Genomic DNA, 19,620 nt, shown 5'->3' on the forward strand with positions numbered 1-19,620 from the left:
TTGCTAATAACTTGTGGGGGGTTTTGCATCTCTTTTTGCCAGGGATACTGGCTATAGTTTCCTTTTTTATTGTTGTTGTGTTCTTGTCTGACTTTGGTATCAGGGTAATGCTGGTCTAAGAGAATGGGTTTAGAAGCAGTTCCTCCTCTTTAAATGTTTGGAATGATTTGAGAAGACTTGGTAATGGTTCTTTAAATATTTTGTATGGTTCAGCAGTTGAACCCTCAGGTCCCGGATGTCCCTTTGATGAGACACATTTTATTATTGATCCAACTTCCTTTCTCATTATTCTGTTCACAGTTTCTATTTTCTCATGATTCAATTCTGAATGTTGTCTGAGTCAGGAATTTGCTCATTTCTTGTAGGTTGTTCAGCCTCTTGGTGTGTGATTGTTATAATAGTCTTCTGAGTCTTTGTATTTCTGGGATCTAAGTTCTAATGTCTCCTTTTCCATCTCTGATTTTATTTATGTCTATTCCACTTGTTTCCTAGTCTAGCTAAATGCTATCAGTTTTGTTTATCTTTTCAAAAAAACAACCATTCATTTCATTGATCAGGCTTAAGAGTGGTTTTTTGTTTGTTTGTTTAGTATTTTTTATTTGTTCTTTTTAGATATACATGATAATAGAGTGTATTTTGACATATTATACATACATGGAATATAACTTATTCTAATTAGGATCCCATTCTTGTGGTTGTACATGATGTAGAGTTTCACTGGCCGTGTATTCATATATGAACATGGGAAAGTTATATTCAACATTTTACCATTTTTCCTATTCCCACCCCCACTCTCTTCCCTTCCTTCCCTTCATTCCCCTTCGTCTAATCCACTGACATTCTGTTCTTCCCTATGCCTCCCTTATTATGTGTTAGCATCTGCATATTAGAACATTCAGCCTTTGGTTTGTGGGATTGGCTTATTTCATTTAGGATAATAGTCTCCATATCCATGCATTTACCAGCAAGAGTCATAAAGTCGTTCTTCTTTAAGATTGAGTAATATTCCATTGTGCACACATACCACATTTTATTTATCCATTCATCTGTTGAAGAGCACATAGGCTTGTTCCATAGCTTAACTATTGTGAATTGAGCTGCTATAAACATTGATGTGGCTGCATCATTGTAATATGCTGATTTTTAAGTCCTTTGGGTCTATACCAAGGATTAGGATAACTGGGTTATGGTGGTTTCATTCCAAGTTTTCTGAGAAATCTCCACACTGCTTTTCAGAGTGGTTGCACCAATTTGCAATCCCATAGCAATATATGAGTGTACCTTTTCCCTCACATTTTTGCCAACATTTATTGTTACTTGTATTTCTCATAATTGCCCTTCTGACTAGAGTAAGATGGATTCTCAGTGTAGTTTTGATTTGCATTCATATATTTGTTGATTGATTGTATTTCTTCACCTGTGAAGTATCTGTTCAGTTCCTTAGCCCATTTATTGATTGGGTTATTTGTCTTTTTGGTGTTAAGCTTTTTGAGTTCTTTATAGAAGATATAGTCTATTTTAGAGAAGGATCCATGTGCTTCTGAAAAGAAAGTATATTCAGTCATTGATGGATGACATATTCTATAATGTCTGTTTTTAATTATATTTCTTAGTTCTATATTTTCTTTATTCAGTTGTTTTTTTGGGGGGAGGGGGAGGGGATCCAGTGATGAGAAAGCATGTTAAAGTCACCCATTATTATTGTGTTGTGGTCTATTTGATTCTTGAAATTGATAGGGGTTTGTTTGATGTCTGTAGATGCTCCATTGTTTGGGGCATAAATATTTATGATTGTTTTGTCTTGTTGATGTATAATTCCCTTAGCAGTATGAAATGTCCTCCTTCATCCCTTCTGATTAACTTTGGCCTGAAATTCACTTTACTTTATCTTATATGGAGATGGAAACCCCTGCTTGTTTATGAGATCCATGTGAATGATATGGTTTTTTCTATCCTTTTACCTTCAGTCTATGGATGTCTTTGCCTTTGAGGTGAGTCTCTTGGAGGAGCATCTTGTTGGGTCTTGTTTTTTAATAGAGTCTGCCAATCAGTGTCTTTTATTGGTGAGTTTAGGCCATTTATAATCAATATTATTATTGAGAAATGATTTTTATTCCATCTTTTTATTTATTTCATGTTTTTAATTTGAATTTGATTGACTAGTTTTTTTAATGTAATTCCTCCCTTTGCTGGTTTTCAGTTTTATTTTTCATTTCTTCTTTATGAAATATTTTATTAAGTATGTTCTTGTGTACAGGCATTCTAGTTGTGAATTATTTTAACTTTTGTTGATGTGGAAGATTTTTTTATATTTCATCATCAATTCTTAAGCTCTATTTTGCTGGGCATAGTATTCTTGGTTGACATCCATTTTCTTTCAGAGCTTGGTATATATTTTTCCAAGACCACCTAGCTTCAAGAGTTTGGGTTGAAAAATTATCTGAGATCTGAATTAGTTTCCCTCTAAATGTGACCTGGCAGCCTTTAAAATTCTCTTAATTCTGTATGTTAGTCGTTTTTATAATAATGTGCCTTAGTGTGGGTCTGTTGAAATTTTGTATATTTGAGGTTCTATTAACATCCTGTATTTGATTTTACATTTCATTCTTATGCTTTGTGGAATTTTTGGCATTATTTCATTCCTGTGCATTCCTTTAGTTTATATTTTTGAGTTTTCAGCTATTCTGATAAATCTTATATTTAGTCTTTTCATGTTATCCCATATTCCTTGGAAGTTCTGCTCATTGTCTTTTTAACATCTTTTCTCCATGGTCAATTTTATTTTCAAGATTATATATTTTGGCTTCATTGTCTGAAACTCTGTCTTGCAAGTGGTCTAGTCTACTAGGGATGCTTTTCATTGAATTTTTATTTGGTTTTTTGATTCCTTCCTTTTGAGGATTTCTGCTTGTTTTTTTTTTTCAGAATATCTATCTCTGATTTTACTCCTACATTGTTTTTTACCTCACAAATTAATTCAACTATGAACATTATAAACTACTCTGACATTTCTTTTACTGTGGTGTCAAAAGATTATATTATTGAAGCATTTTGGGTTGAGGCAATTTGTTCCCTTCCTTTTTCATGTTGTTTGTGTGTCTACCCATCCAACCGTATGTATCTAAGGAGGTAGACTTTCTACCCTGTGGACTTATAGTATCCCTGAAGGTTTCTAATATCTCACTATTTAGGGGGAGACAAATAACAACAACAATCAATGCAAACAATATACAGTGTTAAACGAAGTACTTCATGCTGTGACATCTACAGTGTTAATTGTCACAATAAACAGAAATGATGTGATCAGTTATTGCCTGCAGGAATAAACAATAAGTTTGCAAAAGGGTTTATAATTTTGAAAGGTGAACAGAGAAAGAACAGAATTGATGTAGGGAGGAGGGGAGAAAATAAAAGTAAAAAAAATAAAGGAAGAGTGAAAGAGAAGACAATAGAGATTGGCTGTTAGCAGAAGCAAAGAGAATCAAGGGACACAGATAAGTGAGAGAAAAAATATATAAAATAAAAATTAAATAAAATACTAAACAAAACCAAAATACACTAATCAAACATCCCAATCCTTAGAATACTGATCCATGAAAAATAACTGCCTTCAAAACATGATAGAAATGCAAAAAAAGTAACAAGTATGAATATGTATAATTGTCCATGAACCATTCAGGTCACAATTAAACAGATAAAAGAAAGAAGAAAACATATAAATTTTTTAAAAAAACTCAATGCAAAGCTAAAAAGAGGATGTAAGGGGCTCCCTGCTTTAGGCCCAAAGTGGAGAAAATGAGGGAAGGTTCAAAGAAGCCAGAGAGCACCATCAGGAGGCTAGACATTAGCACACCTTCAATAGCTTTCAGGCCGTTAATGCGTGAAATACCTACTGGGACATATCTTGGTGGATTTTCATCGGCTGAAATAGAGCTCAGAGAAAGAGGATTAAAATACTCCACGTTTTAGCTTTCCATCACAGTGATAATCAACTTGAAAAAAAGGAGAGATTTATTTTTGCTCACAATTTCAGAGGTTTCAGTCCATGGTAAGTTGGTTCCGTTGCTTTGGGGCCTGTGATGAGACAGCACACCATGACAGAAGCTTATGGCATAGCAAAGCGTTTTACCTCATGGTAGATGGGAAGTGAAAAAGACAGGAAGAGGAGGGACTAGAGCTCAAACATCCCCTTCAAAGGCTCACTCCCAATGATTAATTTCCTTCTCCTGGGCTCCACCTTCTAAAGGGGACATCACTTCCAGTAATGCCACCATCTAGCCACCAAGCCTTTAACACATGAACCTTTAGGGGACACTTTTCCAAACCATAGTACCAGGTAACCACTCTACCTTCAAGATCCAGACTGTCCAGTATAGTAGTAGCCCCTTGTCCTCTTGGATGGGTAAGCACATGAAATGTGGTTCATTCACATTGAAATATGTGCTGTAGGTATAAAATATGCACCAGAATTTCAAGATTTAGTACAAAAAAAGAATATCTTAATAACTTTTTATATTTAATACATGTTACCATTATAACATTTTGGATATATTTGGTGAAATAAAGTATATTATTAAAGTTTATTTCTTTTTATTTGTTTGAATGTAACTACTAGAACATTTAAAACAACATTACAGTACTCACACCATATTTTTCTCGAACCTAGACTGTCCACGAGCTAATGGAAGAGCCCGTTGTTTTACAGAGTTCTTTTCATGGCTCCCATGTCTGGGCCCCAGGGCTGTGGGCCTCGGGTATGCTTTGAAGTTTTGTGGATGCCCAGCCTCCCTCAGACTAACTGGAATCGTGCCCTTAGCCTCCCTCAGACTAGCTAGAATCGTGCCCTTTCCAGATTATCAGCCATAATGACTTCCCGCCTCATTCTCAGTGTCCTCTTTGCTCCTAGGTGGACCCTTTCAGAACTGGCACACCGTGAGGCTGATTGAGCACAAAACTCTAGTGCTCAGCTGCAGCTGGCTTTTGTGGGCACAAGGGTGTTGCTAAGTGTAAAATGTCAGATGGCAATAACTCATGTGGACTCCACTTCCTTTCAGCCAGGTTAGCCCTGGGGCAGCTAATCACATCTGAGCAGGAGCAGCCTTCTGTTCCTCAGTGCAGACTGTCCCGTCCAGTCTATAACATCTGCTCAGCGTGCTCCCAACACTGTCTTAGTTATCACCATTATGGTACTTAGCATATCATACATATGTGGCACCAAGTGGAAAAGGTTCAAGAAGGACATGGTGAAGTATTTTGCTGTTAGAGAAGTCGGAATCTAAGTGGCCTTCATAGCACATAGTTTTTCAGATGGATTTCAGAAAAGGTGGTTTTGCAGTTGTTTTCCTTAGTGACAACTTGTATCATCCTTCCAGACTTCTTTTTTAAATGACTCACCTTTTGTACTGTGTTGAGCCTTGCTTTTTTTCCCTTCTTTTCTGAGCTTTGTTGAGGTATGATTGACAAGTAAAAATTGTATATATTTAAAGTATACAGTATTTTATACACACACACACACACACATGCATATTGTAGAACAGGTACTACATTCAAGCTAGTTCACATCTGTCACCTCGCATAGTTAGGAATTTTTAGTGTGTGGTGAAAACACTGAAGATCTAACTATTACAGATTTTTAGCGTACCACACAGCATTATTGACTATGCCACCATCCTGAACTGGTCACACTCTTTGACTAGCATCACCTCTTTTCCCGCACCCCATCTCCTGATAACCACCATTCTGTTCCCTGTTACTATGAGTTTAACCTTTTTAAAATTGAGATCATACAGTATTTGTCTTTTTGTGTCAGGTTTATTTCCCTTACCATGATAAAAGATTCATCCATGTTATTAGTGATATTTTTAAGACTTAATAATATTTCATTGTATATATGTGAAAGAAACATTTTTTTTATCTATACATCTCTTGATGGACCTTTAGGTTGTTTCCATGTCTTGGCTGTTGTGTGTATAGTGCTGCAATGAACATAGGTATGCAAGTATCTCTGACATTCTTATTTCCTTTCCTTTGTGTATGTATCCAGTAATGAGATTGCTGGATCATATGGTAGTTCTATTACTAATTTTTGAGGAATCTCTACAATGTTTTAGTTATTGTACCACTCGTTGCTGGCCACATAGTCAGGATTTCAGGATCCCCAGGCCTTGATGGGATAGTATTTGATCATAAGAATGTGTATTCTAAAGCAAGCTTTCATTATAGCTGAAAATCACAAATAATAATTTTTTTTTTAAAAAGGTGAGAAAAGAAAAGACATCCTCTATAGCATCAGCCAAGGACATTACTGCTGGTTAAAAAACTCTCCATGTATCATTAATTCTATTCCACTGTGAACAACAGGAAGGGGTCATCAAAATATTAAGCAACTTGGGCTGGGGCTGTAGCTCAGTGGCAAAGCGCTTGCCTAGCATGTGCAAGGCACTGGGTTCGATCCTTAGTGCCATATACAAATAAAATAAATAAAGGCATTCTGTCCATTTACAACTACAAAAATATTTTTTAAAAAATTGAATAACTCACATTTTCCCATATGTTTGAGTAATGATCATACATATTTCTTAAAAACAACCTTTTAACAATAGATTTTTATTTTCCAGTGAAAACAAGATTGTTGCAGTGTCTAAAAATGAATTTTATACTCTTGTGGATTTGCTCTCTAAACAAATTTATTTCTAGGCTGAGGATTTTTAATCCTCAAAAAACACACTAGTTAAACATAGCACTAATTTTATTTCTTCTTCCCTTTTTCTTTTCTCCTTTGTTTCTCTTACAGATTCCTATGACCCAAGCAGAGTGGAGAGGGTGTGATGAATTTCTAGTGAAGCCTGGGACCACCTTAGTTTGCTGGTTGATTATTCCCTGATTGAGTCCATCCACCCATCTTGCCCAAGCAGAAGCTAGCAGCTCTGGTCTTTAGTGTACTGATTTCTCCTTCACCACTGTCAGTAGGAAATCTGTCATTCATACAGAATTGCTGTGAATATAAAGCAATAGTCTGTTGAAACCATCTGTTTTTATAATATGAAGATTTAATGCCTACATGTAGAAAAGAGTTTTCACATGCAATCTCCTTCCTGATGAATTTGGCTAAGCTGATAAATAGTCTGGTGTTAATTTGGTTCCATGTGAAAATGTAGACATGGAAGATATAATGAATGATTTTGAAAGGACCATGAATGTCATTTCCCCTCTGAATCTCCTCAGCCTGCAGTCCACACTCATGCTAAGGGGTTTGGGGTATAGGCTTTTGCCCAGTGTTTGGGCGCTTCCAGTAGCAGGCAAATGTGAATGAATATATATGATCCATTTCTAATCAATTTGGTCTTCTGCTGCTGGAAGTAACTTTACTTGTAAGTAACTTGCCATCAGAGGATAAAAGCAATATCTTTAAAGTTTCTAAAAGAGAACATTTGTACTGTAATATACTAAGAGCATTATTTATCTGGCAATGAAATACTTTCGTTGTTTGCAAACATGCCATGGTCTGCTTTGCACTCAGTATTATCTATTTTTATTTTAGGTATGGATGTTTAGAAATTCTTTATATGAAAAATAATTGCTGGTTTAAAATAGAAAATTTTAACAAAGTAACTATATTTCTTTTTACAAAATTGCTATTTTTCTATGATGTAAACAGTTGTTAGGCAGCAGATTTTTAAGGAAGTATTATTTTATTTAAGAGTCTATCCCTTTGTGTGAGAGGAACCCAGAGAGGGTCTGCTCTTGCTTTAAAACATATGTCCCTGACCCATTCTTATCTATTGCTACTGTTTTATTTTAGGAAATGTCAATATAAACATATCACAGGGTTAATAAACTTTCACAAAATTTTCTTTTGCAAATGTAGCTATAAGGTTATATTTGAAAATATCCCTCTACTTCAAACCAGCCTACATCTTTGCAACAATTTTTACTGCCATATCAATTAAAATTACCAAAAAAACATATTTCATCTTTTTATGTCTATGGGGATCTGCCCTGATGCCATACCTTCCTCCTCTTCCCCTCCCGTCTCTTTAAAGAAATGTGTATTTTTATTTAGAATGATTCTGAATTAGCCTCACATATTTTTAAAAAGTGCTTAGAGATATTACAAAAGAATTATAAGGCCTATGTATTCTACTGTGTTTAATATTGCATTAACCTGCACAAAATATATGCATTTTATGCATTTTTTTCCTTCTCAATGAGGTATTCTTGTTAGCTAATATTTTCTATATGGTTTCATATCTTTTCCCTTCTTTCCTTTTTCCCCTTCTCCCCTTATTTCCCCTTTTATGGTTTTTCTTTCTCTCTCTATTATTTTTTGTTGTTGTTGAGAAACCACCTCATCTATTTTTAGACATTTCAAATTCCTGAAATGTGAACCATTGGCTGGTCTGTCTATTGACCCTAAAGTGATGGACTGGGTTTTGTGGCCTGCTTGTATCTGTACCATATGATATTATTTCATAAGAACCTCATGTATTTGGACCATAGCAGGCAAAACAGAATCTAAGTCAATCTAAATACACTTACTTGCAGTCTTGGTTCCTACCTAGAGTCATCTCTTTCCAGAGCGTGGTGCTATGAGAAGTTAGAGGAGACTCCAGTTTTTCACAGCAGCAATCAGACAGGCCCAGTCTCTTCCCAGGAAAAATCTGGTGGGAAAGAGATCTGGTCACTTTGTTATGACTGGTGAATCATTCAAGTCATCTGATAGAAAGAACTCAGTGAGGGCTGAGCCACTCGGAGATCTCTGTACTTCCCTAATTAAAAGCAAATGAAAGAAGGTACATGTACAAATACCTACGTGCACACACCAATGTAGGCATACGTACATATGCATTTATATACATAAGCTCTGTTCTAACTTCTTAAGTTTCATTGATACCAACCGAAACTTCTTTTAACAAAATAATTAAATTTTAGCTCATACCTCAATAGAAAAAAAAAAAAAAGAATCCTCAAGGGGAAAAAAAAAGTTGTACCTTATGTGTCTCAGTTCTTTTCTGTTTTTATTTTATTCTCAATTGCTGTAATTATAATTTTCTGGAACCATTCTGCATTTAGTGAAAATTATTACTATTTATGTTTTTAACCCTAATTTTTCTGGATTCAAGCCTTTGTAAATCTTTTGAGGGGGTGATTTTAAAGTTAGTAACTTGAAAATCTGACTTTTAAACTTTCATATTCTGAGGTAGATAACAGTTTCTAATCAAAAATAGATTTTCCAGAGGTTTTGAAATTAATACTAATTATACTTTCATTACTCCTACTTCTCATATATACATGCCTGTGGCTGGAAAAAAAGTGTTTGTTTTGTGTTTTTCATTGTTCTTCTCACACATGACTTTCTGTTGGTGTTTAATAATTTGGAACTGGTAAAGTTAAAAGTTCTAATTTTGACCATTTAAACTAAAAATTGTATAAAGAATTATGTATGAAATGTTTTTCTGGATTTGGAAAAGGAGAGAGAAATTATAGTAATTTAGTTCTGGCTGCCCTTCTTTGAAGAAAATTTATGAATGATTGCAAATCATTCTTTATTATCATTTTCAACCTTATGTTTTGCAAATCCCAGAGAACTCCTTTCTAAAGATGCAACCAGTTCCTGTTTGTCTCGTAAGAATTATTTCCATATCATTCATAACTACTTGGATATCTTTTTTCTTAAAGACCCTAAAACATGGATCTACTCTTTGATGCTCTGGTTTCCTTACTAGAATTGTACGTCTGTGTTTTGATTCAAGTGGAAATTCTAAGTAGGACTTTTTTCTTCCACTTGCCTGTTGGTACAGGGCTGTCATTCATGGAAGTTCAAATATTTAAACTCAAATGACTCTGAACCTAGATCCTGACCACTTTTCCCAGCCGCAGAATGACTTACTCTGAGCATCCTGGTTTGGGGCTTCTGAGGAAATCTGATGGAGCGGATCTGCAGTCGAGCCAACTACATCCCAGATCTGAGCAGAAGGGAACAATGGAAGATAGCATTAACCTACCGTTTCATCCTGCAGCTCCCCAAAGGTTGTGTTTGCGTGTTTGGGCTTTTTCATTACTCATTTAAAATGAGAAAATAATACACATTGTCAGGTTAACATCTCTTGCAAAGTAACCAGTGCAGCCGAATTCTCTGTCTCTAAATATCTGAACTTAGAGAAACACTTGCAATTTCCTAAATTCTTATCTACGATTACATTAATGTTTGGGAGCATTGTTCTGCCAGATCTGGCTGTGCAGGGGAGAACCAGGCCTAAGAGGAAGGGTAGGAATGGGAGTGTGTTTCTTAAACTAAAGCTGTTGCAGGCCTGGGAGATTCTTGCATTTTCTTTCTGTTTTGTTTTTGACTGCACATTCTTTACATCTGTTTATGGGAGGTGAATTGCTACTCAGGACAGAACTTAAGAGACACATTCCAAATGACCTTTAAGAGTCAGCATGGTGGGAGGTCCTTTCCTGGAGCAAGGGTTGGTCCACTCTGAGACCCACCAAGCTAAGAGGGGAGACAAAACATTCAAAGGAAGAGCAGCCCCAGCCTGCATGTTTTGTTGAAAACAAAGGAAGTGGTTAGAACTATAAATTCAGATAGAAGCCTCTTGAAAAGGTCCCTATATTCTAGCCACCTGCCTGTTAAAATAGTCCTTAAGTTCATTAGCAGGTGGGGCCATGGCCAAAGCTCCTGTGCATTCCTGGCCTTGACTTTTGAGAGCCCCTGTCACAACTATGTTTACTAACCCAGTAGAGGCCAGGGAGGTGCTCCTTCTGTGATCTCTGCCTACCGACAAGCTTAACCCAAAGGCAAGCCAGACTGCTGCCACTCATCCCCGTGCCATGACTGGGGGCGAAGAGGAAGCCTCTTCCACGTGGAAGCCAAGCCCTGCTGGGGCTGGCAGCTAAGCCAAAAGAGCAGCACCTACTTCTACCTCCCTGCACCCGAGCCCTGCGGCGAAGCCCAGATGTGTGACACTCTGTCATAGAGCAAGAAGGAGACAAAGGCAAGTTCAAGTTGGAAACAGAAGTTAGAAATGAAAACCAGTTGTCCAAACGAGGAGAAACCCATAGATTATAAAAATCATCAAAGGACACCTGTGTTTGCCAAGAATCAAAGCCCTGGCACTCAGTATGCTAAGCAGAAGAGTCTCAAAATAGATTACATGAAGTAAGTAAATTAAATTAAAATAAAATTGGGAAGACAAGGCCCTGCAACCCCACAGAGACGTGTTTTTCCTTTCTTTGGGCACCTTTACTACCTAGGGCAGGTGGAGAGGGTGTTGGGAAGACAGACAATAACAGCCATTTACCAAGTGAGATCACCACCTCCATATAAGGCAGTACAGGAGACCTTGGGTGATGAAAGGTGAAGGACAGTGAGGAAAATGAGCACAGGGAAGGCAGGGCAGAGCAAAGTAGCAGATAAAATGCCATCAAAGCACAGATGAATGCCTGTACAGAGCTCTTGTATTTCTCGGCACAATGTAAATACCCTTATGTTTCAGGACGGCTGGCCTGGTCCATAACACATGTTCCAAATAAAGATTTTGCATGGAAATATCTATGTCTACTGTCTTTGGCTGTAGGGGCAAGAGCTGCCCAGGATGCCCTACAGACTGCTTCCCAGAGGGCAGCAGACTGCAGGGGCAGTAACAGGTGGCATGGGTAACAGGCCCACAGAATTCCAGCACTTTTGTTCTCCAACGAGTGTTTCTTGGGAGTTGAAGGTCCTGCTGCATCATATCTCCCAAAGCCTTTGCCAACATGGTGGAAAGAGGCCAGGCATCAGTTCAGGGATTCGGTACAAATTTTGACTCCACTGCTGACCACATGGCCTTGCCCATGTCACCTCTTGGCTTCCCATTCTTCAACTACCTCTCCCACTTGAACATGAGAAGCAAATATGTAGAAACCCCCTCCCCCAATCTTGTGGGTGTGCTAAGCATGGAGAACAAAGCTAGATCTTTGCCTTATGGGGAAAGTGCTTGTGTGGCATCTTGTAGGTTTTAAAACCCGGGGTCCGGCTTTCTCATAGGGAGCCTTGTTCCCAGCATGGCATTTCTGGAAGCATCATGCTCTTGGTTTGTTAATGCTAGAAGTCAGGCCAATAAATGAAGCTACTTTTTATGAGGTTTAAAAAATGGGGCCCTCCTTTCCAAGTTAAGCTTCCTCCCTCTCTCATTAGCTTTCGTAGGCTGTTTTTCTCATTTCTGCCTTGACTACGTGTGTGGGGCTCAAAGATTGATTGTTCCAGGACCTTGAAGGTCATCTGAAATTTCAGATCCTATGTAGTTGTGGGTTTTAAAGTAAAGACTATCTCCCAGTTGTTTGATAATTGAATCCACATATTAAGAACTGAAAAGAAAGAAAAAAAAAAAAAGATGTCCCTGGACCAAATCAATGCTGTAAGGTGAAACTTACAACCTAGGAATTGGGGGGCCTAGTTTTGGGCCTGGCTGTGCCATTAACTATTTGTCACCCCGGCCACCCACTCTGAGACACTTTACTCCATAAGAGGAAAAGGGGATTGAACTTAATTTTCTGGTTCCTTCCAACTCTTAAGGTTATGTAACTTATTTTTTGGCAAACCTGAAATTCCATAGGGTCTTCTGCTCTGCCAGAGGGTCCAAGAGTAAGACAATTTGTAAACTATGGCTGTGTGTGACTTAGGGCTGCGTCCTCACCAGGGTGGGAGTCCTGCCATCATGTCTTGCACCAGGGTGGTCTGCTCCCCCATTCCAATGACTTACCATGCTTCTCTTTCCCCTCACCATAGCTCTGGGCCAGCCAAGGGACTGACAATATACAAATTCTCTCAGCATAACTTTTCTCATGTTAGGGCAGGGCATGGGGTGTTTATGAGCCTGGCAGGTGGCCCAACACATTAATCAATAGTGGCCTATATAGACTGGTTTTCTCACAGTTTAGCTGTTCCAGGTCCTTATACTTAGGTTCAGAGTTGTTCGTGTGGTGCTAACTGAATCAGGCTTTCTGCTTCTACCCCACACACAGATCTCCCCCCAAGGTGGTCAGCCTACAGGACACAGGATGGCAATGCTGTCAGTCATCCCATTACTCAGGGTTGTTGGGGCTACGATGCCATGGGAAAGTGAGTGCTGGCTCTCATGCGTCCAGTGGGCCTCTGCTTCGGTTTTAGCTGGAGAGTCCACCTTTGAGGTTAGGGGAGGTTTGTTAATTTAGACTCCATTTGCTGTTTCTTTCTTTGACTGCCTCCCTCTATCCTGTACTTCTACTGCATTAATTGTGGGTATTTTTACATAGCTGGATCCCACCACTATATTCCTGAGGTTAAGATAGCAGATTAGCTTATGTAGAAATATCCCAAATGTGCATTTAAACCCAGGATTTCTCTTGAGTACTTAAAATAAAATGCCCAACATGAGGATGAGGGGAGGAAAAAAAAAAAACAGTACTGTTGTTTCCTTACTGTGTACCAGATATGTTTTAGGTGTTAACTCATTTAGTGCAGACAACACTTTATAGTAGGAAATCCTTCCAAAAGGCAGAGTTGTGGCTTGTAGCACACAGCTAGTAGCAGAGCAGGGATTCAAAAGTATTTTATTAACTCTAAAGTTCATGCTGTTTATCTTATGCTTGTTGCATCCCAAGAGGATGAGAGAATGATTCTATTTAATCAAGAAATTCAAAGGTAACATGCTTATACTACTGAATTCATTTGTTAGGATCAGGTTCAGCTGCCTGTGCCATTAAATTGGAAACAACAATGGCTCTAACAAGATGGAAGAGTATTGCTCTCACTTCTCAAAGACGTCTGGACGCAGGTAGTTCAGGGCTAGCATGTCAGCTCCCTCGCCATTGGGGAGCCAGGCTCCTTGTGACTTTCTGTTTCTGCATCCCCTCAGAGCAGCTTCCATTCTGAAAGTAACCTCATGGTCCAAGATGGTGCCAGCTATCAAGGACTCCTTCTAGGAAGCTGTTAAGATAAAGAATTCTCCCTCAGATAAGTTAGCTTCCTTTAATAAGACCTCCAGAAACTCCTACATTCCACATTCTGTTTGTAAGAACTAAACCACATGGTTAAACTTGCTGCAAGAAAGTCTGGGAATAGTTGTCTTTTTAACTGGACATCAGTGTGGCTCTGAATAAAATCAGTGTTGTGTTACTAATAAAGAAAGTGACAACAGATATTAACTGTCATGCAGCAGCCTCTGCTACAGGGAAACTACCTACAGGCATTGGCCACAGTGCGCATGAATGCTCACCAGCCACGGTACAGAGCAGTTCATGTGCCTTAGGTCTCTGTGGAAAGCTGGTGTGATGGGACCCTTCTAGGAAGCAGCACAGGAGATTTGTCTTACAAAAGACTACACATGTTACCCCAAAGAAAATGGGAGCTTTCAATACTGTTTCAGTCCAACCAGGCGGCAACCATACTGCTAACTGGACCAGCTGTAAGCAGCTGTCATTGCAGGCCGATGCAAACCCTCCCATTCCTGGGAGCTACACCCTTACAGGAAGGAAGTGGCTTTGTCCCATCAATGTTCCTTGCTGTTCACAATAGAGATGTGAGGAGAGGTGAATGGTAAATGCAGGGGTTGAAATGCTAGGTTTATGGATGGAACCATAAACCTTGTCCATCCTTGTCCTTGCTACTGTGGAGATTCTTGACACCCTCTATAGAGGCAGAAGCTGTGGACCCTGGGCTGTCTAAATATAGGGTCCCAATGAGTCTCAGGAGAAATCCCTGGGGGGATAGGGAAAGAACAACTGGATGGAGACTGAGGCAGGGAAGGGCTAGGGCCAGGGGATAGAGAGATGGATGAAGCAATACAGCCTCCTGTATCCTGGAAAGTTCCATGAAGAGCTGATGTCACTGCCTTCCTTTCCCTCCCTGTGGATGAACCCACAACCTTGGAAATCCTGCCACTGCCCTTGTGGCTGTGGGTTCAGAACAGACCTCTCTGTTGAGGAATCAGGTGTTACCATGGAATACCTTGCCTTTCTATTTCATTATTCCAGCTGGTCTCAGGGGAAGCAAGGCAGAGGTTCTGAACCCTCTTTCCTAGTTATTGAGTTTGGTTTGTTATTGTGTTTGTGGTGCTGAGAATCAAACCTGGGACTTTATGCATGCCAGGCAAGCACTCTACCACTGAGCCACATTCCCAGCCTAGTTCTTGCAATTTTATGTATAGAAGTATCTCTGAAGATGTGCCCCAGAAATACTTTTATTTTCAGACTTCATAACTAACAGCAGAAATAAACTAGAAACCCACAAGAACACATCTAAAGAAGTTGAGAAGAGCTGTGGTAGGTAACAATGTTCGTGCAAATTAATAAACACAGCATCATATATTCTGCAGGGAATAGTGCATACCCCCAGTGCATCTTCTAGATGAGGGGACAGGGAGGGTCATCTGAACAAAGGAGAAGAGGATAATGGGGGAAGATGGCTACCATATTTTTTGCACATCTGGAAAACATACCTAATAATTTTCTTTATCTTAAAAAAATACTCTCAGTGAAATTATTACTTTCCTTTCATTCTTCGTGCACCCCCATTTCAGACACTTTAAAGTGTGAAAAAGAAATGTGCCTGCACAGTCGATGAAATATGATAACTAACCGTAGTTCCCTCGCTTTTTCAGGGTCCCACACTTCGCACATGCACTTCTCCCAACGAAGCCCCTGGTGGGGCTGGTTCTGGAATCAGGGTGTAGGACTTGTGTCCAGGAGCTCCCCCATGACCCCTATAAGTGAGGACTCTGTGTAACCCAATACCTGAAACTTGTTAAAAGAGAAGGAGGCTAATTTTGTGTGTCTGAGGTGAGGATCAAGACACTTCATTTTTAATTATTGCATATGTGACTTTGATGCAAGCAGTCCTATAAATGCCCAAGGAAATTTTGATAGTCTTCAGAAGTGGTTCAAAAATCAGACACCAGCATTTTTTTCTATGTATGCTGGTCACTCATGCTGGTTGGCCTCTGTCTTTTCTTCCCCTAATGAGGTCCATTTGGAGGTCTCAGTTGAAGCCTCAGGTTCCTAGGCAGCTCCCCAAACTCAGCCAAGTGAGGTTGGGCAACTCTGGGCCAGGCTTCTCTTTCGTGGCACTGTGATGGAGTATGCTTAAAGTAATGAATGTCACTGTTCCCTCCTCTTCGGCAACAAAGAGCATCATGAGGGTCTGGATTATAGCTATTTCACCAAATCCACCAGACCAACCAAAGTTCTAGGCACATATTGATAACACATGCTATCAACAAATATTTGTTTTAAAGCCAGAACACATGTTCAGAATTTAAACAAAAGGGGGAGGCAGAGTACACTAGGTCCCCTATCTATTTTGATAGAATAGGGAGTCAACACCATAGTACAACCAAAACAGAGAACAAGGCTGGAAGTATTTTCAGCAGAATGTTAACAACAGTTGTCTTAGTGTGTTTTGTGTTCCTATAACAGAATACCTGAACTTGATAATTTATAAAGAGCAGAGATTTATTTTTTAAAGTTCTAGAGTCTGGGAAGTTCAAAGTCAAGGAGGCAACATCTGGCAAGGACCTTCTTGCTGGCAGAAGATGTGCATGAATGAGAACACAAAGAGTGTGTGCACAAGAGAGAGGCTCTGGGGCTAAACTCACCCTTTTATCAGGAACCCACCTCTTCCATAACTAACCCACAGTAACAGTATCCATTCCTAAAAGCAGAGCCCTGGTGATACAAGGTTCCACCTCACAACATCATTGCATTGGGGATTACATTTCCCACACATGAATTTTGGGGGACACAGTGAAATGATAATGATAGCTATCTCTGGAGCTGAGATTATGGATATGTAGGTTTTTATGTGTTGTTTATATTTTCTATAAGAAACAGTTGTTGCAACTAAAAAGAAGAAAGATGTTTTAAAGAAAAAAAGAGAAGGAAATAAAAAAGGACAGGAAATTGAACTGGATTGTAATGGTGGTGGATGGGATAGAAGTATCCTGGGTTAAGACAGGGTAGTTGGGATTCGCAGTATAAAAAGGGGATGTTGGGGGATGGACAGAGTTCAGCATCAGGGAAGGTGTGGCAGGAGGTGGGCAGCTGAGCCTGCTCATCAAACCCACAGCTGGACTGGACCCCTGACCTGGGCCATGTGGATTGGTCAAAGAAGGCTTCCCCAACTGGAAAAAGCCAGAGAAAGCCCAGGGCCTCTTTAACCTGTTTACTCCCCAAAGGTCCCAGTTTCACCCTCAACTCTGACCACCTCTCTAAGTCACCAGAAAGTGACTGTGTTGCCCCTGTTCCTATTTGCATTGGTCAACATGGGACAATGCCTTTTATTCCAATTAGAGATAAAAATCCAAAACTGATTGACATAAGTCTTGAACTCATTATGAAATCCAACCACCTCATAAGCCTGTGTAAATAATTAATTATCAGAATATTTTCAGTTTTATTAGGGTAGAGGAGGGTCGAGGTTTTTATTTTTATTTTTATTTGTTGTTGTTGTTGTTGTTCCTCAAAATCCCCTGATTATGAACTGGAGGTATGGTAGCAAGCCTTCCAAATGGACTCAGTGATCCTTTGTTTAATACATTCATACCCTTATGCAGTGTCCTCTCACATTAAACAAAGCAGAATTTTGTAATCAGCTTGCATATTACAAGAATTATGGTGCATGGATTCTGAAACTAGATCACACACACACAAAAAAACCTCTTGCTTACAATTGCTGTCCTCAATACCTCATGCAGAGGGAAGCCAGCTGCCATGTCATGAAGTCACTCAAACAGCTCTGTGGAGAGATGGTCATGGTGAGAAACTGAGGCCTCCAACCAACAGCCAACACCGGCTTGCCTTCCACAAATATAAGCCCTTTGTATGTGGATGTCCCAGTCCTGGTAGAGCCTTCAAACAATTGCAGCTAATACCTTGAATGGAATCTGTAAACTAATGAGACCCACAGGATCAATGCGAGATAATAAATGTTTGTTTTTCTTTTAAACAGCTAAATGTGGGGGTAATTTGTTTTGTAGAAACAGAATATTTATTTATGAGGTTTCATTTTGAACATGAGAACGTTAAAAAGCAAAAGGAAAAAATGATTCTACTGAGAAAAGAAGAAATAAAAGGTTGGGCCTCTGGGGCATTCATTTTTTCTTTCTTGTTTTCTCTCTCTCTCTCTCTCTCTCTTTCTCTCTCTGCTGGGGATGAAACACAGGGACTCACACATGCTAGGTAAGTGCTCTACCACGAAGCTACACCCCCAGCCATATTAAGGACGATGCATTTTGAAGTCCCTAATTATGCCATGGTATCTGCTCATTTTGTCTTCAACCATGGAAGAGGAATGGAATCTGTCAGAAGTTATTTCTGGCTTTGGGAAAAAGCTCTACATGCATGAAGTTAGAAACTATATTTGAAGCATGCCAATATTGTGTTATACAGTTTACACCAAAGTTTTTAAATGACTATCTTTATTACAAAGGTGTGTTACTTTCAGAGGATTCCTTGTCAGAGTTACAATTGTGCCCATAACTTATCTGGTTCAGATTCATCCCACACATATCAGGCTACATCATGTAGAAAAGCTACAGGATTTTCCTTTCATTTGCAATGGATCATCTTAGTTTGGATACTTGTTTTATGTGACTATCAAGGTTTCAGTTTTCCTCTTAATCCAGAGAAGTTTCAAGTGACAGAACCAACCATTATCTATATGTCCTGATATCACATAAAACAGAAAAAAATCATCTTGTAAAAATAAAAGGTGGTTTCCAGGGCAGGTTTCTCTGATATGGCCACAGAATCTCCATTGGTCACCTACTTCAAAACATGAGGTCTGGGATCCAATGTATTTCTTTGAAATTGATTGGATTTCTAAAGGGATGGTGATATGGGAAAGAATTGGAAATGTATCTGAGGTTTGTGGAATTCAAGTTGATAATCCAGTTACATATGAAAACCTCAGTAGCCATTGGGATAAATGGCTTCAGAGATGACAGATGGAGAGGAATCCCATACAAAATCTATCTTTAGAGAGAGAGGAAATAAAAATCATTTCTCATGGAGCGCAGCACACTGAAGGTGACTGGCAGTCCTGCGTAACACATTGATGCCAGGATATTTTCACGCAAGGCTCCTTGCCATGGAGGTGAGGCCAGTGGGAAGTATTTCATTCTTCCGAGTGTGAAAATTCTAGGTCCTTTTCTACCACTCCTGGGAAGACGGGGTACTGCCAACCTTGAGCATTCAGAGCAGAGGAAGCTGCCTGCTGGCCTTTAAACACTAGAGGGCAGCCTATGTTCATGCCAGGGAAGGATTTGTTCAGACAATGTCACAATCCAGCCTGATGGTGGCAATTGCTTGCTTTTTTTCCTTATAAAGAGAACCCACAGACCTGCTTATCTACCAATCTACTAAGGAACTTTGTTGTAACAGGCTGGTGCAAAAGAAAGGCTTTCACAGGGTCCTGCTCTTGGAACCCCACTTTATTTGTGAAAATGTACAGACAACATACAAGTCTTTGTTGAAGTATATCTGGGTCTTAGAGCCAGATGGGGTCTGCAACAAGTGGGTGCTTTGTTGCTTATTGGGTGACGCAGGCCTTTCACCAATAGGGTTGTTGTGAGGATTAACCATGCGGTGCATGGGAAGAGCCCA

General features: G+C 39.3%; 1 protein-coding gene across 2 annotated transcripts in view; it reads left to right on the plus strand.

Annotated features, from left to right (window-relative positions):
* Positions 1 to 11,553, plus strand: part of Jcad (junctional cadherin 5 associated) — a 52,175-nt gene extending 40,622 nt beyond the window's left edge. For both annotated transcript variants that reach the window (XM_026402304.2, XM_026402305.2), the window contains one exon: positions 6,794 to 11,553. In XM_026402304.2, the coding sequence (XP_026258089.2) occupies positions 6,794 to 6,828 (35 nt within the window). In that variant the 3' untranslated portion in view covers positions 6,829 to 11,553. The remainder of the gene's footprint in view (positions 1 to 6,793) is intronic.
* Positions 11,554 to 19,620: the final 8,067 nt, after the last annotated feature.

This window comes from Urocitellus parryii, chromosome 9 (assembly GCF_045843805.1).
Source record: "Urocitellus parryii isolate mUroPar1 chromosome 9, mUroPar1.hap1, whole genome shotgun sequence".
NCBI lineage: Eukaryota > Metazoa > Chordata > Mammalia > Rodentia > Sciuridae > Urocitellus > Urocitellus parryii.